Source organism: Prunus mume, linkage group LG2, assembly GCF_029339155.1.
Source record: "Prunus mume cultivar Tortuosa linkage group LG2, ASM2933915v1, whole genome shotgun sequence".
Classification (NCBI taxonomy): domain Eukaryota; kingdom Viridiplantae; phylum Streptophyta; class Magnoliopsida; order Rosales; family Rosaceae; genus Prunus; species Prunus mume.
The window spans coordinates 38,476,092-38,499,670 of record NC_142699.1 but is presented as its reverse complement, the minus strand read 5'-3'; the positions used below and the strand labels follow the sequence as shown (position 1 = coordinate 38,499,670).

At 36.3% G+C, this 23,579-nt stretch overlaps 1 protein-coding gene and 1 long non-coding RNA gene across 2 annotated transcripts; both read right to left on the bottom strand.

Moving 5' to 3' along the window:
• Positions 1 to 1,195: 1,195 nt before the first annotated feature.
• Positions 1,196 to 1,896, bottom strand: LOC148920277 (uncharacterized). Its single transcript, XR_016123775.1, has 2 exons — positions 1,755 to 1,896; positions 1,196 to 1,436 (listed from the first exon to the last, which is right to left on the bottom strand). It is a non-coding gene; the product is annotated as an uncharacterized LOC148920277 (long non-coding RNA).
• An 854-nt stretch (positions 1,897 to 2,750) lies between these two features.
• On the bottom strand, positions 2,751 to 14,984 carry LOC148920276 (putative disease resistance protein RGA3). Its single transcript, XM_089044885.1, has 15 exons — positions 14,856 to 14,984; positions 13,609 to 14,768; positions 7,486 to 9,467; positions 7,138 to 7,346; positions 6,691 to 6,844; positions 6,448 to 6,599; positions 6,287 to 6,349; positions 6,091 to 6,163; positions 4,958 to 5,173; positions 4,372 to 4,457; positions 4,189 to 4,247; positions 4,013 to 4,088; positions 3,667 to 3,890; positions 3,162 to 3,533; positions 2,751 to 3,076 (listed from the first exon to the last, which is right to left on the bottom strand). The coding sequence occupies exons 2-5, from the start codon at positions 14,746 to 14,748 to the stop codon at positions 6,816 to 6,818; spliced, it is 3,360 nt and encodes a 1,119-aa protein (XP_088901011.1). The 5' UTR covers positions 14,749 to 14,768; positions 14,856 to 14,984; the 3' UTR covers positions 2,751 to 3,076; positions 3,162 to 3,533; positions 3,667 to 3,890; positions 4,013 to 4,088; positions 4,189 to 4,247; positions 4,372 to 4,457; positions 4,958 to 5,173; positions 6,091 to 6,163; positions 6,287 to 6,349; positions 6,448 to 6,599; positions 6,691 to 6,815.
• Between the last annotated feature and the right edge of the window lie 8,595 nt (positions 14,985 to 23,579).

Here is a 23,579-nt window from a genome sequence, read left to right as displayed (position 1 = left end):
TAGTGGAAGACAAGTTTTCTGATTGTATAGGGAAGCATTGCACAAGTTCTCTTTCATTGTTTTTTTGTGTAGATAAAGCCTGGCTTGTACTTGATGAAGTGCGAGAAATGATGCAAAAATGTGCACAAAGCAACCGCTGAATGTAATTCAAACCAGCACCTTTGTTGTATACTACCAAACATCAAATGCAAATTAACATCTATCTCATGGTTTGGCTACAAATGCCACCAAGCACAAGCTCAACTTATAAGTTTGTAACCCTAATTTCATCGATTGAATCTTCACCTACATTCATAACACTTTTTACCATACATAACCAGCACTGTTTTACAAACAAGCCTAAAACCTTCATCCTGAAGCCTGATAACTGGCGGCAGATGCAAGATCCATAGGATCGAGGAACACAACTATAGCTACACGCATACAACAAAGCCCGGTAACTCAACTACAGCTACAAGCGTACAACAAAGCCCTCGGTGGGAAGTTCCAGCAGTCCACAGCATGGACAACGTACTCGTTTACAAAGACAATAACCAAGACAAGATGATAACTCAGGGCATCGGATAGCATCATACAACCCTAAACCCCCTCTATAAAAAACATACATCAAAACCTAAGTTTTCTCTTACTCATCAAGATCCTAGAACCCTGACAAAACTGGCAACCGGAAACATAACTTCTAATCAATCACTACCACTAAAAGGCCTTGATGTTTCTAATCTAATGTTCTAAAATTGATCTCCCAAGGTATTTAGGAATTATTTGGATTCGACACCCACACCAAATTTCCGTACTTGCTAGCAACATAATGCATTCATCCCTCTAATACTCTTTCCCCATTGTTAATTGTGAATTAACAGCTGAAAAGTAACAAGAAGATAAACAATTATACATATGTTCATTTGCTAACAATGAAACAAGTAAATAACATACTCCAATGCAGTAGCACCTATTTAGATGACAGAAGAAACTCCAATGTAGTACATATGTGAAAAACACAGCTCTTCTGCAGGCAGTAAGAAACAAACTTTTTTTTTCTTAGCAGTGATGAAAAGTAAATACAGTTAAGACAAAGAAACAAAAAATGGAAAAAGTGCGATAAATCAACCCAATGGGGCAAACCAGATACAAATCTTTCTCACCAAATTCCACAATGATTTTCAGTTATTGAAGTAGAAAGAGAACTGACAACACATTTTAAAGACAAACAATTTATCAATGCCATTGCGAAACATTGTAACATTAGACTCAGCAAATTGTTTTGATAGGAAACATTAGATCTGAATCATAATTCCAAAATCATTAAATTCTACACTTTCAAGAGAAACCCTACTCAAGTATCTCAAATTCCAAAACCAAAAACTGCCCGTATCCTCTGGAAAATAAGATCCCGCCATCCTCTCTCCGTATTCTCCACCACAGTCGCATTCCCATATCTGCATTACCAAAGGCACCAAAACAAAGCAATCAACATTTCATAGAAGAAAAGAAAACAATATAACTCACATACTCCCAATCAATCAAACTAAAAATGAAAATAACCCATTAATTAAAAGTTCAAATCAAAACCAACCTGTCTTCCTCAGGAATATCCGAATGTGTTAACTTGACAACAATGAGCCCGGGTTCAGGCTCTTCAAGTGTAAGCCTCACTTGGAAAAATTCAAGCAAAACACACTCAACCCACAAATCACAAAACCATTTAAAACCAACCAAGAATTCATTCCGACCAGAAAGAAAAACACTTGACATACCGTTGAATCAATGCCATCAGGCCAACTCCCAAATCTCCATTTCTGCACAATCAAACTCCCATTCTGCAACTCCAAATTGGTACCCGTCACCGACCCATCGAAAATGCTAATCTGCCCACCAACCTCCTTGCTTATCTTGGCATTGCTCTGACTAAAAACCTTCCATCTATTCTCATCCATCAAAATCTCAAACAAATCTTTCGCTCTGCAACTAAACTTCTCAGTCATACTAATCGTCTTGAACCCTTTTTTACTCTCCTTCTTCTTCTTCACCTCCTTCTGTGAACATCGCCTGCGAGCGAGTGAGAGTGGGTGTGAGTTATTATCCAGTTCATAGAAACCCATAAACCCAAACCCAATTTCTGAGCAACCCCTAAACACTAAAACCAATTTCTTACAAATCCATACATCATAAACCAAATTCACAAAAACTCCAAATTTCAAAGAAAAGGGTTATGAACAATACCTCGTGGATGTCAACGATGGAGTTACGCTTGGATGAACAGCCACCGTTGAGGGAGAAAGACGATTGCGTCGAAGAGAGAGGTACACGAGAGAGAGAGACAGGCCAAAGAGATAGAGCGAAGAGAGTTAGAGAGAGAAGCCAATTTCTGAAAAACTAATATGGGTACAATGAGTGGACAATAATTTTATATTTATAAGTGGTAGTTGTACAAAAATTAGGAATGGGTGGTATTTTTAGTTAAAATTATGAAATGGGTGGCATTTTAGGCTATTTCCCCAAAAAAGAAACCAGCACTCGTCCCAAAAAGTAAACCCAGAATTTCTCTGCTCTGTATCAATTCCGCTCCAATTTGAAGGTCTTAAAGAAATGGATGTAGAGGTGGTCGGTCGCCACGCGCTGTTCTTCGACGACGATGGCAACGCCTGGTTCGTGTTCTTTGACTCAATCTGAGATTCCCATCTCTATCTATCTCCATCTTATATGCCTATTCCAAATGCAGGAAAAGTAAGAGAGACAAACGAAAGCATATATAAACTCAAAAATGAACGTGGTCCACCATAATTGGTCTACGGCCGATTGCGTTCATAATCCACTAAATCAAAAGTTCAGAAGATCGTTACAATGACAAGGAAAGTTCTTAAAATCACTCTAAAATTATCTCTCATCCCATATCTCAACAAAGAACCCCAAATACATTCTAAACTCACAAACTTCTGCTATCATTCGTGCTTTAAAGACTCAAAATATCTTATTTGCAAGAGACAGGTCTTAGGACTTCATTAGGAAGAGCTTTCTTCATGATAAACGCCCTCCAAGTAAAGTGTTTTCCAATTATGCTGCACCATAAGAAGTTTCCCTGTGATGCAAAACTCATAAAAATACAACTACAGTATAGTGATGACAATAAAACATTCGGTGTAATGAAAGGGATTAGAGCTTACCAATTTGTGCAAATTAAAATTTCATGAGACAAAAACATGCATGGCAGTGGCACTCATAGCGCATTCATGAATTTCTTCTTGAATGCTGACTCTGTCTGGTCAAATATTAAACCTAGAACAAGTTAGCAAGAACTGCGCAGAACAACCTTCCACAAAAATAGACTTGTGTGGATTCCTGATACAATGTCATACTAAAAAGGAATCCGTTGTCCCTTAACTTTTTAGCATTATGAAGACAGACACCCTTAGGGAGAGTGAAGAAGAGCAACATTCCACTTGATTCTCATTCATATTTGTTGAAGTCACCCAAGCCAAAGGATTAGTACGGTTTGTACTATCATCCTTGCTTGGAAAGGAGAGGATTATTAAAACCTGAAACAGGAAAGCATAGATGCTGTAATGAAACCAACAACTAAACAAATATATATATATATATATATTCAATTAAAAAGTCAGTGAGAAAATTTTTGCTAAGGACACTTGAGTTTTGGAAATATGAGAAAACCTTGGCCACTAGGGCAGCTCTCCTCGGTGCATCTTTTTGTTTTGGGGACAATTTTGGAGCCTCCACTACAGGTAGATACTTCAGATTTTCACACATACAAATGGATAGTTCATCGACTGCTGCAAGGTTCCTTCATCACTTGAGTAGATCCTCCAGTTCATCAAATTGTTATAAACGACTTCTAAGGACTGTTTACACTACAAATGAATATGCTAGCCCCAAATCTGCAAAACAGTATCATCAAATCCTGAAGAGACATGATGCGTGTAGGTCATCTCATAAATAAGAATATAACTGGATTTATTAATGAGTGTCGAGAAAACAAACTAAAGGGATAGTAGCTTACCATATTGTCCAAAACAATAAGTTCCAGATCACAGGCACATCACATTCATGAGTTTCTTCTTCAATCTCGACTCTGCCTGTTCAACGTAACACCAAGATAAACTTAGCAAGAAATGTCCAAAATTACCTTCAACCTTTAAAATGATGGAAAACAGCTTAAACTGAAGACTCCTTTACCTGATTCTTGCAGCAGCGTAAGTAAAAATGACATGCTATCAAATAACAGAGGACCTTAACTGTAGAAATGGGAAAAGGGAAAATAAATCAACACCTTCCAGAAATAGTGATTTGCTTAACTACACGTATCATGATTATTATTTTAGTGTACTATAAGATACTCAAGGTAAAAAAGTTAATCACCATCAACAGCTGATATGCCATATATATTGCTGAAACCTGCATTATGAAAAACACCATTGGCTGCATTATACCATGTATCTCCTTGCCTGGAAAAGAAACAAAAATTAAAATATGAAACAGAGGATTACAGATGTTGCAATGACACCATGACCGCATAAACACCAGCAACAAAAACAAGGCCATTTTACGAAACCGAGGACTAAAAGCTTCTGTTTGCAAATCCAAAAAATTGGAACAAAATCATGCAAGAGTTGAACTGGTCTAGCATGTTCTCTATGTATTAGTTTGTCTTCCAGACTAACAAACCTAATTTTCCTCAACAATCTCAAGTGTTATTCCACAAAGATTGTGAAAACACAATGTTGTATTTATAGTTCCTTCAGCGAAGCAATTAAAACCAAACAAACTACCGAAGAGTTGAATATGTTCCTTCAATTTATAGTAAACTATTTTTTTTTTCCCTCAACTTCTTCTTTGTGTTGCAGTAGACAACAAACTTAATGCCCAATAAGTTAATTAACGACAGATGAAAGTGAGAGAGGACAAGAAAACAAATCATAAATTCCTATTTGAGAAAGAAATGTACACATGATTGTGGTTCTCCTCGGTGCATCTTTCATTTTGGGGAAATTTTCAGAGCTTCCACTGCTGGTAGATTCTTCAGATTCTCACATATACAAATAGATAGTTCACTGAAAGCTTCAAGGTTCCCTCATCACTCCAGTAAACCCTCCAGCTCATCAAATTTTTATAAACAATTTCTAAGGACTGTTTACACTTCAAATGGATGCTAGCCCCAAATCTGCAAAAGAGTATCATCAAATTCTGAAGAGACATTACAGTGTGTATGTTATCTCATAAATAACTCGGATTCTTCACACAATGGTTACAAAGTGAGGAAAGAGAGGTGCCAAATGCATCCAGTGGTAAGATGGAAGCATATAACAAATGTTGCAGATTAATAGATGAAGCAAACAATTTACAAAAGGTTGCCAACCAAATTCTTATTGAAAAAAAAAGGAATACTAATAAAGCTTGAGCAGAGGTTAACCTCAATTTACCAATAAGAACTCTTATTGAAACAACGGGAATAATTTTCTGGCGCCTCCTGTGTTAAAAAATCCAACTTTATAGCATTGATTCATTTTAAAGTCTGAGAATTCAAATGTATGTGATATGATCTAGAACTTGTTCATTGATTCATTTTAGCAAAACTGAAAATAAATGAAACTGAAGTAACTGGTGTTTGAAACTTTCAAATGGTAGTACTTTCTCTGTAAGTTTCTACATAAAGCTACCATGGTAATTGAAGCTTTGAAAATATATACACTTAACTGCTGATAAAGAAGAATGAAAAACAAAAACGGCAAAAGAAGAAGGCAAAAACAGAAGAAAAGGAAAGAGTTTCAAGTGATGACAGTAGGTATACAAGTGTTAAGGTTTGATATCACTGATAACATATCTAATTGTTGGTGGAAACTTTTCCAGTTAGTCGCTACACATGACTGTAAATGCAGTCGAACAAATATTTATACAGAGCAGGGAGATCTAATGAAATTAATTTAGGGAGATATATATATATATATATATATATAAATAAGAAAATGATTTCTAAGAATAATTGTATTCTCCATGCTAGTAAAGTGATGTTATGATTAGATGGGAATCAAAGAAATGAATAAATAGTGATGCAGGGGAATGGGAACTGAACTGAAGTACCTGCACTAAGTTTGCACCTTTTGCGCATCACTTGTTCTCCCAATTGAGTAACATCCTTCTGAAAACCAACAAACTGTGGCAAATTGAAATAATATTAGATGCCATCAGTGAAACAACTAAGCGAAAACCCCTGTGCAATATATATTCGGATAATTCAATATGAAAATGATTTTTAGCGAATGGGAAACAGAAGTACCTGGATGGAAAAAGTTTTCACCTAATGTTTCTCAGCACTTGTTCTTCTGATTCGAGTAAAAGCCTTCCGAAAGTGGGCAAATTATGAAATGATGATAGATACCACGAGTAAAGCAACATAGGAAGCATAAAGCTCTGCAAAAACATTAAGAAGAGGCTCACTTTGTTCTTCAATGTGAAAGTTGCAGCTACTCCTCGAAGGCACATTCATGAAAAACATGAACAGTTGACTACTGTGCTAGTTTGGTGCGGCTTTGAGTGAGTCGAATCATCACTTGAAGGTTCCGATTCTTTACGAAGGTCAACTCCGTGAACTGTGGTAGTAAACCCCGAAAAAGAAAAGTGAGAGAAGGGAATTGAACAAACAATTAATTAATGATTTGATTTTATCAGAGTATTAATTACCTGTTATTCTTGGGATGTGAGAAATCTTCTGCCATTCTGGGCCGCTCTCCTTGGCGCATCTTTCCGCTAGATGGGGACATCGACAAATCGCTAGTTCTCTTAATTTGGTGAGGCATTGCATAACTTCAACGGTAGGCAGATACATCAGAAATGCCTAGAAAAAAAGAAAAAATCGTGGTCGGGAAGGTTATAATAGCAAAAGCCATTGGAATTTTTATTTTATACATTGGAAGAATCCGTTTTGAACTATTGATTTACGTAATTGGAAGTAACCAATTAGGTTTACGACGAAACCTAGAAATCAATCACTGATCCAATTTGAGTACCTCTACAGGATAGACCTCAACAGAAAACTGCAAGTGATTGAGTTCAGTAGTTCATCATATAAAATTATTGACTATAGAGATATAGTAATATGGAGAGAGAAGACAAAATTGTTTCAAGCACCTACAGAACCAGAAGCGCCCCTTGTTTCACACTCCCAGATACCCAGGTAGATAAGAGATGAAATGTTACCTAACCACAATTCTTCTGAACAAGTAGTCAAGTGTTGAATTTGTTGAGGCAGATACTTGAGCTTAGGCCACCTTGAGATATTTAACAATCGGATTTGTGATGGAAGCTCAAAATCAGGGAAAGAATCGAGCTCCTCATCCCTTCCAAACTCATCAAGTGTCAATTCTTGGCAAATATTTTAATTTCCGACAATTAAATATATTTAAATCGGTAAGAGGCTGCAATCTGGATATATCATCGACATCTACCAGATTGTGGCATTCCCCGATTGTCAAGTACCTAAGACGCGTGCAAGATTGTAGCCCCCTCGGTAGACTTGTGAGTCCACAACCCCGAATAGACAACTTACGGAGGCATGTGAGGTTGTCTAAACTGGGAATAGCTTCTAGATTAGTGCAATCCTCTATATACAGCTCCTCAAGAGAGACGGGGTTCTGTAGCGCATCAACCGGTAAATTCTTCAAATTTTGACAATTTTGAATATGCAATTCCCGAAGAGAGGTGCAATATTCCAACCCACTCGGCCAGCTTGATAATTTCTCACAATTCTGAATCTTCAATATGCGGAGACATGGCATGCCCTGGCTCTGGGTGGTAATTGGAATGAACTCTAGACTAGGACAATTCTCTAGAGTCAACTCCTCAAGAAGACGGAGTGTGTGTAGCTCATTAGGTAAATGGCTAAGCTTTTTGCAATGGCCAATTCGCAGTGACCGAAGATTCTGGTTCTTTTCCAGCATCCCTATTGGCAGACAAGTAAACTCGTTGGCTTCATCAATGACGAGGTGAGTGAGAGTGGTTAGTTGACTGCATATATTTTCTATTGCCATGACCTGGTCAATATTATATATGTTCAACTTCTGGAGAGATGGAAAACGACTTGGAGCATTTCTCAATTGCCTGCAATTCCAAAAAGTCAACTCCTCAAGGCAGGGAAACACCGCTGCTGACGTAATCACATCCACTTCCTTCCAATCAATTAGAGATGGGCAATCATAAAAACCTAACTTTTTCAATGATGGAAACAAAGCCGCACCACCGTAAACATGGTTGTAACCATAAAACTCAACTCCCACACATTTAAGCTTATCCATACCTCCGAAATCAACATGCCTAAGATGTGCTAAATGGCCGAGTGGAGGGACTTCTTCACATTCCCTGCAGTAGGATAACCAGATCTTTTTTAAATTGAGTAGACTCATCATCCATGATGCTAATTTACCACCCATGAAGTAGTCAATCTCTAAGATTTCTAACTCACGGTTGGGTTGGAGGCCTTCTAGTACATCAACATCACTCTCCTTGTTGTTTCTCTCCCAATCATACCCCCATGCTAATGTCAACTTTCGTATATTTGCTTTCCCTACTAAATTTGATTTCTTCGCTTCGTCTTTGTCTTTCACATTTTCCAAAGATGAGATAGTTAGTTCACCTTTTAATTGGTTTAAGTCACCCAGCTCGTCAATTCCATGATTCCTTTCCTTATCCAAATTAAAGTAACGTAATGTTTGCAGATGAGTCAATCGTCTCATCCCAAATGGAACTTCCTTATCCTTGTCGAAATAAACATGCCTCAAGTTGATCAAATTTTCCATTTCCTTTGGAAACCTTTCAAGATACCACATACCACACATTCTTAACGTCTGCAGATTGTAAAGCTTGCCAATAGATTTTGGAAGTTCTTTGATTTCTGTTCTAGAAACATCCAAATACCTCAACTGTTTCAACTTGCCAATTGAACTTGGCAACTTCTCAATTTTAGCCTTGTATAAATTCAGCACTTGTAAAGAATTAAAACTCGACAAGATATTACTAAGGCCTTCACCATTTGAAAATAGGGACCGCAATTTCCCAACAGATTTTGACACTAGTTCTGCAAGATCATGCACAAGATCGTGCATCTTGCATGTGATAACAACTCCATCTTTATCCATTGTAACATCTTGAAAAAAGGAGTTTTGCAATAGAATATTAAAATATTCATTCCCTATATCTTCCATCTCTTGATTACTTGAAGAGTGGAGCAATCCTTCAGCCATCCAGAGTTGGACCAACCTCTCCTTTTCAATTTCGAAATCTTTCATAAATATTGAGCAATATGCAAAACAATGTTTTAAAGGTGCTGATTTCAAATTATCAAAACTCAACCTCAAAACTGACATGATTCTATCATCACTTTCTGGTAATTCCCATATTTCACTTTCTTGAATTGACCGCCATTCATCTATACTGTTTTTAGAACGCAGCATGCCTCCCAAAACCTGATGGTATACATAACTTAGAATATGTATATCTAAATTTACTAATGACAAAAAAAGAAGTAGTAAACAATTAGGTAGCTTAATCCAAATTTGACTATAATTATATGAAGCATTTCATTTAGACCCCTATATTACTTGTTTTAACAAAAACCTAAAACTCTTGGAATTTTATCTGATAAAAGGAGACTGGATTGGATTTGTAGCTTGGGTTGTATGTTTTGGGCAAAAAGTTTCGCTTTTTTTTTTAAAATAGAATTGATTGGTAGCTAGGGTTTTACGATTTTTGGAGTTTGTTTGCTTCTTTTTTTTTTTTTTGTTTTGTATTTTTTTTTTGGGTTTTCTGACGAGGTTCTTGATTGGATAGCTGGCATTGGGGTGTTCTTCGTTTTTGTTCGTCTAGATTCATTGAGGGAATTTAAGGTTAGTTAGGCCTAAATAGCTCAATTGGGTTGTTGATGAGGGTGGGTGTGCCTCGATGGCCGTGGAAAAGAGAGGTGTTTGTGGCTCCGACTGCTGGGTTGGTGGCTATGGAATGACTTGGCTTTAATTTTTTTTCTTTCTTTAGTTTTAATCTTATATTTAGGTTTTTACAATTCAAATGACATGCTTGGCCTTTTACTTTTAGTGTGAGTTGACATCTATTAAAAATAGGGGTGCAAGTGGAATAAATCAAATCTGGGGGGTCTGACCGTAATAATGCCAAACGTCAGGGGGTCTAAGTGAAATTCGCCCATAATTATACATAGTGTTGGGATGCAAATCTGGTTATGTTTGGAACGTTTAATTGTTGGAGTAAGACTTATTATCACAAAACGTCCCTTAAGGTTTGTAAAATTATCAGATTACGTCCTTTATTTTTTTTTTGTCATTTATGGTCCTTAAGATTAATAAGTGTCCTTACAAATAGTCATTGTCAGATTCCATCAAAAAGTCTGTTAAGTTGATGACGTGGCACATATGTGAGTCTCACATATCCAATAATATGATGCCATGTGGATTATATAAAATAAACATTTGAAACTTATAAAAAATTAAAAAAAAATCTTATAATAATGCCAAACGTCAGGGGGTCTAAGTGAAATTCGCCCATAATCATACATAGTGTTGGGGTGCAAATCTGGTTATGTTTGGAACGTTTAATTGTTGGAGTAAGACTTATTATCACAAAACGTCCATAAGATTTGCGAAATTATTAAATTGTGTCCTTTATGTTTTTTTTTTGGTCATTTATGGTCCTTAAGGTTAGTAAGTGTCTCACAAATAGTCTTTGTCGTCAGATTCCATTGCACTAAACCCCAAACCCCACCATTCTCCCTTCCCCCTTTTTCTCCTCCCTCCCACCAACATCTCCTCTCTCTCTCCCTCTCACACCTCCAACAGCCGCACCTATCCTCACCCATCCTCCGCACCACTGCCCCGCCCTCCTCCTTTTCTCTCCTTTTTTGTCTCTCTTCCATGTTCTCTTTATTTGATAGCAACCAACCTAAACACCACCCCCCTCCCCTCCAAGCAAACCCAGACAACCACTAAGCCCACCCAACCCACTCATTTGGTCTTTACTAACCACCATCCAATTTTGGTCTTTGGTGGTGGAGATTAGACGGCCAGTGGGTGAGATTCCTGGCATATCAAGGTTTGGGTTGGCTGTTGATTTGGGATAGAAGGTTGGGATATGGAGGAGGCTGGATATAGGGGGTTTTTTTTTTTTGGACGAAGGATGTGGGGGTTTGGTGCAATGGAGGAGGTCGTGATCTTTTTTTTGGTTTATAATTTTTTAAAGTTTTTTAATGGTTTATAATTTGAAATTATTTTTTAAAATGTATTTTTTTATTTAATTCACGTGGCGTCATATTATTGGATATGTGGGACTCACATATGTGCCACATCATCAACTTAACAGACTTTTTGACGGAATCGACGGCAATGACTATTTGTGAGGACACTTATTAACCTTAAGGACTATAAATGACAAAAAAAAAAAAAAAAAAAACATAAAGGACGCAATCTGATAGTTTTGCAAACTTCATGGACATTTTGTGATAATAAGCCATTGGAGTAATGCAAATATTGCACTGACAAAGTTCATAGAAATGACGATACTCAACCAATTTTATCTTACATACATGCTATCAAACTTCTTTGTTCTTGGGCTTTGGGAACTTATTGAGTGTGGCTGGTCTAGCGACAATAAAATTTTAATTTATCTTTTTAAAATTTTTAAAATGTTAAATATTTTTTAAGGGAGATTCACTATAATACCCAGTATAGGAGCCCAAATTATAAAATAAAAAAAAAACTATATGAAATGGATTTTAGAAATGCACCCAAAGCCCATTTACAATATAATAAAATGACTTTTAACTTTTTTTAAATTACAAAACTACTATTGATTTCTTAAAACAAACCCAACTCAAAAACCTCATAAAAAAGCCCAAAACAGTCAATGAAGCATCAAAGTAATTTAATAATTAAAATTAAATTTAATAGGCCAGTTGTCATTTTTTGGGTTTTTTTTTTTTGTATGTTTAAAGAAATTAAATGATGTAGGATTTATTTATAGTTTTAGTGTTAAGAATGTGTATATGACTAAATATCTCTATTTTCTAAGAGAATGCTAGCAACCTTCTCTCTAACCTTCTTCCTCCTTTTCCAAATGATATGTAGCACTTCTTTCTCACTCAAAAACAATGTTTTTAATTTAAGAAAACATTAAATTGTATTTCCATATATGACCTTGACAGCAACTAAAATGTCAAAAATCATCATAGCCCGATCCCAAGCCACCCCACCTACCCACAACACAGCCCAACCTCTCCCTCTCTCTCTCTTTCTCTCTCACACACACATTTGTGCGATGAGAAAAAAAATATCTAAGATTTTTTGTCTCTCTCTAACCTCTACAGACCCTTTGCTTCCCAAATCATGAAAGTTCAAACACTTTTTTTTTATAAACAAAACCAAATAAAATTAAAAAATTGTTCAATTACAAACAACAGAGAAAGCGAAGGACGGTGGGGGGCTGTTGGGTAGGGATGAGGGAGATGTTGTTTGGTGGTAATGAGGGGGAGAGGAAGTGGGTTTCTTTCATATGCTTGTTTGGGTACTGGTCATAGGTCATTGCTGGGTATTAGTGTTTGTTTTGGGGAGAAGTGGGGAGGTAGAAGAAGGGTTGTGGGGCACTACAAAGGATAGAGAGAGGATTGAGAGTGAGATGGAGAGAGAAAATATTTTTTAAATTGAAGAAATTAGGGAAGTTAACATTTTAAAATTAAATATTTCATTTAATAAGAGTAAATTTGAAAAACAAAAATTAGCTTGTTTGATTATTAATGACATTATTTTAAGTGTAAATAAAGTGACAAATGTCAGAGAAGGTTGCTAGATTTTCTATATTTTTATTAGGCTTGCACCATGTTCGCATGCTTAACGGACTTAACGGAATTGGGGTGAGGTGAAAAGTGAATATAAGTATTAAGGGGCAAAGTGAAAATGTAAAATATTTTTGTCTACGTCTATGTGACGCCAACCTGGCATCCTTATGAGGAAAAAAATAGACCCGAAGATTTAGCCATTTTTTTGATGAACTTCATGAAATCCTATTAAATGACACATAACTAGTGAAAGGGGAAAAATGTGACAGAATATGCGCAGAGTGACACACAAACTATATATTTTGAGTTGCATTGCTATAATTAGTAACTCGTTTTAATCTAATATTTAGGTTTTTAGGATTTAAATGACAGTCTCGCCCTTTGACTGTTAGTTCTTTGGTTTTGTGCGAACCATTATGTCTGTTAGTTATTACACTTAAGCATGGTACTTGTTGCTCAACATTTGTTTTTTTTCTCTTTATAAGGAAAAAAAAAAGAATACTTGTATTAAGTTTTAGGTGTGTAATTAAATCTCCAATTGGTTGGATTAGTTTCTATAATCCACTTTTGTAGACAATTGGATGCTAAAATTGAGCCAAGAGTTGGAATCCATTGATGATATGATCCCTAATTACCAAGAACTCATCCAACAGTCTATAAATTTATAAATAAATAAAAATGCCTGCTGTAAGCAATGCTCGTATCAGAAAAAAACAAAAACAAAGAGAGAGAGAAAAATAATATATATATGTGTGTGTGTGTGTGTGTACCTTTGCCATCAATGGTAGACCATCACATTTTTCAGCAATCTCCCATCCAATACTCTCTAAATGAAGAGGTATATCCGAACTGCCATATGCATCTGAGCAAGCTGCATGTTTCAATATGGACCAGCATTCATCTGTTGATAGAAGTTTCAATTTAGGCTGCGGAAGTGTTTCTGTGATTGATGCAACTATGCCACTGCGGGTAGTGACAATAATTTTGCTTCCTGAAGCAGAATTCAACTTTGACAAACAGCTCTTCAAGCTTTCCCATTTCTCAGTCTCTTCATTCCAAACATCATCAAGTACAAGAAAATACCTTTTTCCCGACAAGTCTTCTCGGAGGGTTGTAAGCAATGCTTGCTGACTTGTGGCTACTTTTCCTGAGAGTAATTCTAACATCGCAGTTAAAATTGAATTTACGTTGAAAGTGTTTGATACACACACCCACAATTTTTTGTTGAAATAGTCATCGATAGCATCTTCATTGTACACTAACTTGGCCAAAGTTGTCTTTCCCAGTCCTGGCATTCCCACAATCGCCATAACCGACAGATTTTGTTCATTAGTATTGGAGTTGGTCAATGTTGTAACTATATCTGACACAACCGCATTCCTTCCAATGATGATTTCATCTTTACCAATGAATGCGTTGGTTTCTCTGTCCTCCCTAATTCTTTGAGAGGTTAGATCTTTTTTCTTTGCAACTAACCCAATGAAACCTGCTTCATTCTTGAGCTCCGCCAGAGAAGCGCTGATTCTTCTAATTCTGTGTGCCATTTTTTGTCGAAACAAAATGGGATTTGAGGCAGAAAGGAAGTTGAGCACCTTTTTTCCCATTTGGTTTTGCAGTTCTACTCTCCTCCGGAGAAATTCATAGTTGATTTCTTCCAAGACATCATCAGCCTCATCAGCTATGTCTTTAAGTTTCTTCACCCAATCTTCCACTGCCTTGCCCCCATCTTTTGCCTGCTCAACAGCATCGTTTGTCTTGTCCAAGAAATCTTGAAGGATGGGTAAGGATTCACGGAGCTTCCTTAGTTCAGCTTTGAATCCCCAGGCCATACGGAATTCTTGAGCAGCAAGGGAAGTCAGCTTCGTCAGTATTCCCTCGGTCGCAAAAGTAAGCACAGATTTTACTGCCATCTTAGTTTCCTTATGTAACCCTGCGCAAGACAAACAGCAGATCATATTAATGCTAGTTAATTAATTAAGAAACGAGAAGAAGAGACTGAAGATGGATGAAGACGCACAGGCACAGAGCTTCTCTCGTAGGTAGAAGGAGAAGGAGATGATGAATGCAGATTTGCAATACAAGACAGCAATAGCAAGCAGAGACAGGCAGAGGAACTTCTTTAACTCTCAGGAGGAGACTTTAAAAGTCTTGCTGGGCTCTACCATTTTGATATTTTAATCAGGCGTGAAAAACAACCACTGACGGTTTAAATATTCTATTCCTAGAGCAATGTAACTTTACATTTTTGTTTTATCTATTCTATACATCCGATGCGGATGTATCATTGTATACACAATCATTCAATAACAATTATTGATTATAACATTTTCAGATCTTTCAGCATGAACCCAATCCCAGCGAGGAGGCACACCACACCCAAAACGCTGGGGTATTTTTGTGTTATTAGTAAAAATATGAGGGTAGTTTTGCCATGAAAACTCAAAATAAATACATTATTTTTTTTATGATTTAACTTCCAAAATTCATAATAAATACATTAAAAATCTAAAAATTACACCGAATTTTTTTAGGAATTCCTTTGTGACATTCTCTTCACCCTAAAGCTTTAAAAATCTTATTTTAGACTTACAAAAACTCAAAGTTACAAAACAATTCAAGTTTGTTTCCAACCAAACCAAAACATAAGTTAATTTTCTACAACCTAACACTCTTGTGTCTTCGATCCAACAATTACTATGAACTCTTTGTGGTATCATAATTTTAGACCTCAAAAATCAAAGACCTTGTTGCAAGGACCGCATACCTTTTTTTTTCGGTGTATTTTTCTGATTTTTAATTTAAGTTGTTATGAATTTTTTAAAATAAATAATACAAATATAGCTGAAATGACATGTGACGCTGTTGTAGAAGGACACCCGCTAGAAATACTGATGGTGCGCCTTTCAGCGGCTTCCTCGTGTCAATCACTTCCATTTGATTAAACTTATAAAATTTACAATAAATGCATTAAAATTCAAAATACACAGAAAATTCCTAGAAACTCCTTGTGACATTCTCTAAGTCTTAAAGCTGCGAAAATCTTATTTTGACATTATGAAATTTATTTTTAATTTTTTGGCTGAGAAGTGTGTATTATTAGTTTTTTTTAAGATAAACTAAAAAAATATCAAATTCATGTTTTTATGTTTTTCTTTGTTTCTCTTTATCCATGGACATGGACTCGCACCAGACACCTCCTATTCTTATTCTCTCTCTCCAACATCAAATGGAAAAAATAAATAAATAATAAATAATAAATAAAAAAAATAAAAAATCTCAAATAATTTATCATTTTAGAACACGGCCACTTGGGGCATAGAAAATACATCGAGTATCGGAAATCATTTATCATTTTAGCATATCTCTAATAATTGTTACATCCAGAGCTTTAGAATCTATCTACAAATTTTTTATTTTTATTTTTTAAAAAGTGGTACCGTATATTTTTTAATCTTACCTTATTCTTCTACTCTATAATATAATGCATTATTAACTAACAATTTTTTTGCAATCTCTATATCCACTTTGAGCAGCAATATGCAGCCAGCAACTTGTTATGGCACATTACCCTTGTGAAAAAAGGGAAAATAAAAAACCCAGATCTGGAGGGAGAAATAGGGAGAGAGGGAAGAGGGGTGTGGGTAGTGCGGCTAGAAGAAGAGGAGATGCACAGCTCAGAAAATGCCCTCATCATTACTTGGTCTCCAATATGCTCATGCTCATCTCTTCCCCAGAGAGCAAAAGCACCAAGCCACAACTGACAACAAATGACAAGCAGCAGAAGAATAACAAAGTAAAAGGAAAAAGAGAAAAGACCTTAAAGTGCAACACTCACTAATAAGACTTCACTTTATGCACTCGTCTAATTATACTTTGCTTGCTTAAACTCACCTTTCTTGTGCTGGCACACCATCAATCACTAACCCTTTCTCATCTCATGTCTCCTCTAATGGGTGTTCTGGGTAAACTACGCGGCTAGTGCACCGTCCAATTGACATAGGTACATGTGAAATATTTTAAATACAGCTAGCCACAAGTCATAAAAAGCAATGTGGTTAGTTGGAGAATAATTCCACATATCCTATGTGTATTGGATGGCATACAAACCACGTGGGTGTACCTGGAACATATACAAAAATTCTCCCTTTGCTGAGGTTCCCTCTTTCCACACGGAAAACTCATCAATCTTGTATCTTGGAGGAGACTTAAAAGTAAAACTCAGTAACTACTAATAATCCAAAAATGAAAACATATGAAAATAAATCTAATACGCACTTGTCTTCAGGATAGAAGGAAGAAAAAAAGTTGAGTATCATATGCAAAGTGTGCCAGACTTGGAAATTAAACGACATCAAATTTGTAAACACTGAGCGGTGAACAATTTCGGGAGGCCAGCGAATGAATGCAACTACTTTCACTTCCCTCTGTCGTACATTTCTTGTAAATAAGAGTTCTATATGTTACATATCAAAATGGTGGCTAGTTCTCTCTTAAATGCTCAATTAGAATGAGCTTCTGAGCTCCTAAGCAAATGAAACCAAAAATTGCACAAGCTTTTATATATCTATCTCCTTTTCTAAGCAAATGACGGAGCTTCAATAATGCCATTTATTGCGGTCCTTATTGTCCACCTTGATGCGGCTCCCAACCTATCTGAAACATGCAGGGAGGAAGTTGTTGTGCAAAATTAACTCCCTTTAGGATCTTGTTCTTGATGGACTATGTAACAAACTCTCATAACCCACAAGAATGAAAGAAGCACTCACAGATAAAATAAGCAAGCACACAAAGACCACAAAGATTTATAGAGGTTCAGCAACTTGCCTACATCCTCTTGGTGATCCCTTGAGAAAAATTCACTAATGAAAGATAGGTTATAACCTCGGTTTACAAATGGAAATCCCTTTGAACACTAATCTCTCCCAAGCTTTTTTTTTTTTTTTTCTCTCTCTCACCCCTTGCTCAAACCCTTGATGCTCTTGTGGACTCTCTCACTTATTTTCCCTCCTTGGTTTCTAGACTTACAAGACTCCAACTCTTAACTCTTAGCTTGAACTGATTGCTCTATCTTCCTCCCTTGATAGTGTAAGCCACACTTGTTGCCTTGCATCTACTTCCCTTTTATAGACAAGCCTTTGGACTTACACTACTACAAAAATGGAAAACCACGACACCTCTTTAATGACAGTGAAACTAAAAAACGACGTGTTTTTAAAAACCATGAAAACCATGACGGTTCCATCTAAAACCGTCGTGCTTTAAAAAGGCGCTAGCAAAAATTACGACCGCCTCCTAAAAACTGTTGTGTTTTAAAACGCGCTAGACAAAATTTTCACTTGAAGTTATAAATTTTCACGGGCAGCTCTCCCTCTCAAATAGCCTCTCGCATGACCTTTTCAGAAACCCTCTCTTTCTCAACTCCCTTTCTCATCCCTGCAACACCATCTCCATCGTGTCGTCTTAGACTCTTAGTCACCAAGCTCGCCATCCATGTCATAAATCTCGGCTTCGAGTTCACTGAGGTCGTCATATCCCTTGCGTCCAGGTCACTAAGGTCGTCATCTTCAATAGGACACCTCCAAGATCTTCGAGATCTCCTTCATGGGGCCTCTCTGGAGCCCACTGGTCTCTTATCTTCTAGGCTTCGCCTTCTCTTCCTCTCTTCGATCGACTGCTCTCATTAAATTTGAGGTTTCGTTTGGTCTTTATCCGACTTTTTGCTTAGGTGATTTGAGAGATATGCAGTGACGCTTATTGGTGGTGGTTACACTGTTTCCCAAAAGCCGATTAGTTTACATACCACTTTAGAAAAATTTGCTAAAAAGAAAGAAATTACCTTACAAGATCTGCAATTAGAAGTAAAAGTGGTTAAAAAAGAAATAGTTGAATTAAAACAGATAAGTCATAAATTACAAAATGAAAATTATGCATTCAAGCAAGATTTAGTCCGTCTTATGGAAAAAGAATCTTCTGAGTCCAAAAGCCAGTTAGAAAGTCCTCACAATTCTGATGATGAACCTTCTGATAGCCAATAAGTTGTAAATTTGATCAAACAAGTTAATTTTAGAAAATGGTATTCGAAAGTGACAATATTTGTCCAAAACTTTGAGTTCAACACAGTTGCCATATTTGACTCAGGAGCTGATCTTAAGCTGTATTCAGGAAGGTCTAATCCTACTAAGTTTTACTGTAAGTCTAGAGAATCCTTAAGCACTACTTCAGGAAAATCACTCCAGTTAAATTTTGAGTTACCAAAAGCCCATGTATGCCAAAATAAAATTTGCTTTACAACCTCATTTGTCTTGGTCAAGAATATCACTGACAAAGTCATTCTAGGGTTACCTTTTATTACCTTATTATATCCCTTCCAGGTAGACTATGATGGTCTCATTTCTACTTATTTAGGCGAAAAGGTTAAATTTGAGTTTCTGTCTAAACCAGAGTTGCATAACCTGAAGGCTTTGCAAAAACAGTCAGTGTCCAAATCAGTACAAATTATTAGAAAAAATAACCAGTTGAATTTTCTTAAAGAAGAAATTAAGTTCAAAAGAGTTGAACAACAGCTTAACGATAAATCTCTATAGTTGCAAATTCAGCAGTTTGAAAATAAGCTAAAAAATGAGATATATTCTGACTTGCCTAATGCTTTTTGGTATAGAAAACAACATGTTGTTTGTCTTCCCTATATCAAAACCTTTAGTGAGAAAAACATTCCTACTAAAGCCAGGCCAATCCAGATGAGTCAAGAAATAATGGAGTTTTGTAAAAAAGAAATTCATAAGTTGCTTCAGAAGAAAATAATTCGCAAAAGTAAGTCCCCTTGGTCATGCCCTGCTTTCTATGTCCAAAAAAACGCTGAGTTAGAAAGAGGAGTCCCAAGATTAGTTATCAATTACAAGCCACTTAATTTAGTCTTAGAATGGATTAGGTATCCCATACCTAATAAAAGAGACTTGATTAATAGATTAGAAAAAGCAGTTGTTTTTTCCAAATTTGATATGAAGAGCGGTTTCTGGCAAATCCAAATAGATGAGTAAGATAGGTATAAGACTGCATTTGTCACTCCTTTTAGTCATTATGAATGGAATGTAATGTCATTTGGTCTGAAAAATGCCCATAGTGAATTCCAGAATATTATGAATGAGATTTTTAATCTTCACAGTCATTTCTCAATTGTCTATATTGATGATGTTCTCATCTTTTCTGAGTCAATAGAACAACATTGGAAACATTTGCATAAATTCCTTCAAATTGTCAAACATAATGGTCTAGTTGTTTATGCTAATAAGATCAAGTTATTCCAAACCAATATCAGATTCCTTGGTTTCAATATCTGCTAGTCACAAATCTCCCCAATTGATCGAGTCATTCAGTTTGCTGGTAAATTTCCTGATCAAATTCTTGATAAAAGTCAACTCCAAAGATTTCTAGGATCTCTAAATTATGTTTCTGACTTTTACAAAAATCTGAGAAAGTAATGTAAGCCCTTGTTTGATAGATTGCAGAGTAATCCTCCCCCATGCTCAACCATCCATACTGAAGTTGTCAAACAAATCAAAGCCCATGTCAAGACAGAAACATGTTGCTAAGGACACTTGAGTCTTGGAAATCTGAGAAAACCTTTGCCACTAGGGCAGCTCTCCTCAGTGCGTCTTTTCGTTTTGGCGACAATTTCGGAGCTTCCACTGCAGGTAGATACTTCAGATTCTTACACATACAAATAGATAGTTCATCGACTGCTGCAAGGTTCCTTCATCACTCGAGTAGATCCTCCAGTTCATCAAATTGTTATAAACAACTTCTAAGGACTGTCTACACTTCAAATGGATGCTAGCCCCAAATCTGAAAAATAGTATCATAGAGACATGACTGTATGTAGGTTATCTCATACATAAGAATATAACTCTATTTATTAATGAGTGTCAAGAAAACAGACTAAAGGGATAGTAGCTTACCATATTGTCCAAAACAATTAGTTCTAGATCACAGGCACATCGCATGCATGAGTTTCTTCTTCAAATCTCAACTCTGCCTGGTCAATATAACACCAAGATAAACTTAGCAAGAAATGTTCAAAATTACCTGCAACCTTTAAAATGATGGTAAACAGCTTATAACTGAAGACTCCTTTACCTGATTCTTGCAACAGCATAAGAAAAAATGGCATGCTATCAAATAACAGAGGACCTTAACTGTAGAAACGGGAAAAAGGAAAATAAATCAAGACCTTCCAGAAATAGTGATTTGCTTAACTACATGTATCATGATTATTATTTTAGTGTACTATAAGATACTCAAGGTAAAAAAGTTAATCACCATCAACAGCATATATGCCATATATATAGCTGAAACCTGCATTATGAAAAACACAATTGGCTGCATCACCTTGCCTGGAAAAGAAAGAAAAATTAAAATATGAAACAGGGGATTACAGATGTTGCAATGACACCATGACCACATAAACACCAGCAACAAAAACAAGGCCATTTTGTGGAACTAAGGGCTAAAAGCTTCTGTTTGCAGATCCGAAAAATTGGAACAAAATCATGCAAGAGTTGAACTGGTCTAGCCTGTTCTTTATGTATTAGTTTGTCTTCCAGACTAACAAACCTAATTTTCCTCAACAATCTCAAGTGTTATTCCACAAAGATTGTGAAAACACAATGTTGTATTTATAGTTCCTTCAACGAAGCAATTAAAACCAAACAAACTACTGATGAGTTGAATATGTTTCTTCAATTTATAGTAAACTAATTTTTTTTTTTCCCTCAACTTCTTCTTCTTCTTTGTGTTGCAGTAGACAACAAACTTAATGGCCAATAAGTTAATTAACGACAGATGAAAGTGAGAGAGGACAAGAAAAAAAATCATAAATTCTGATTTGAGAAAGAAACGTACACATGATTCTGGCTCTCCTCGGTGCATCTTTCATTTTGGGGAAATTTTCAGAGCTTCCACTGCTGGTAGATTCTTCAGATTCTCACATATACAAATAGATAGTTCACTGAAAGCTTCAAGGTTCCCTCATCACTCCAGTAAACCCTCCAGTTCATCAAACTTTCATAAACAACTTCTAAGGACTGTTTACACTTCAAATGGATGCTAGCCCCAAACATCAAATTCGGAAGAGACAATACTGTGTGTAGGTTATCTCATAAATAACTCGGATTCTTCACACAATGGTTACAAAGTGAGGAAAGAGAGGTGCCAAATGCATCCAGTGGTAAGATGGAATCATATAACAAATGTTGCAGATTAGTGGATAAAGCAAACAATTTACAAAAGGTTGCCAACCAAATTCTTATTGAAAAAAAAGGAATACTAATAAAGCCTAAGCAATAAGAATTCTTATTGAATAGGTATACAAGTGTCAAGGTTTGATATCACTGATAACATATCTAATTGTTGGTGGAAACTTTTCCAGTTAGTCGCTGCGCATGACTCTAAATGCAGTTGAACAAATATTTATGCAGAGCAGGTACTTTATTGATAGAAAGTGTAATGAAATTAATTTAGGGAGATGTGTGTGTGTGTGTATATATATATATATATATAGGAAAATGATTTCTAAGAATAATTGTGTTCTCCATGCTAGTAAAGTGATGTTATGATTAGATGGAATGTATGAGATAATGATTAGCGTAATTCTCATCAAATACAGTTACATTTTTTTTTTCTTCCAGCATTTATCTCCAAAGAAATGAATAAATAGTGATGCAGGGGAATGGGAACTGAACTAAGTTTGCACCTTTTTCGGATCACTTGTTCTTCCAATTGAGTAAGATCCTTCTGAAAACCAACAAACTGTGGCAAATTGAAATAATATTAGATGCCATCAGTGAAACAACTAAGCTAAACCCCTGTGCAAAATATATTCGACTGGGAAACAGAAGTACCTGGATGGAAAAAGTATTCACCTAATGTTTCTCAGCACTTGTTCTTCTGATTCGAGTAAAAGCCTTCTGAAAGTAGGCAAATTATACCAATTGATGAAATGATGATAGATGCCATGAGTAAAGCAACATAGGAAGTATAAAGCTCTGCAAAAACATTAAGAAGAGGCTCACTTTGTGCATCCATGTGAAAGTTGCAGCTACTCCCCGGAGGCACATTCATGAAAAACATGAACACTTGAGTAATGTGCTAGTTTGGTGAGGCTTTGATTGAGTCGAATCATCACTTGAAGATTCCGATTCCGATTCCAATTTCAATTCCGATTCCGATTCCGATTCCGGTTTTTTACCGAGGTTAACTTGGTCAACTGTGGTAGTTAAATCCGGAAAAAGAAAAGTGAGAGAAGGGAATTGAACAAACAATTAATTTAATGATTTGATTTGATCAGAGTATTAATTACCTCTTATATCTGGGATGTGAGAAATCTTGTGCCATTCTGGGCCGCTCTTCTTGGCACATCTTTCCGCTAGACGGGGACATCCATCAATGTTTAGTTATCTTAATTTGGTGGGGCGTTGCATAACTTTAACGGTAGGCAGATACATCAGATTCTTACAATCCTCGATAATCAGGGAGATAAGAGATGAAAGGTTACCCAACCACTCTGGAAGAGCCTCCATGCTGTCGAAAGAATCTATAATCAAAACTTCTAAACAAGTGGTCGAGTGTTGAATTTCTTGAGGCAGAGACTTGAGCTTAGGCCACCCTGAGATATTTAACCATTGGATTTGTGATGGAAGCTCAAAAGCAGGGAAAGAATCGAGCTCCTCCCAAAACTTACCGATTT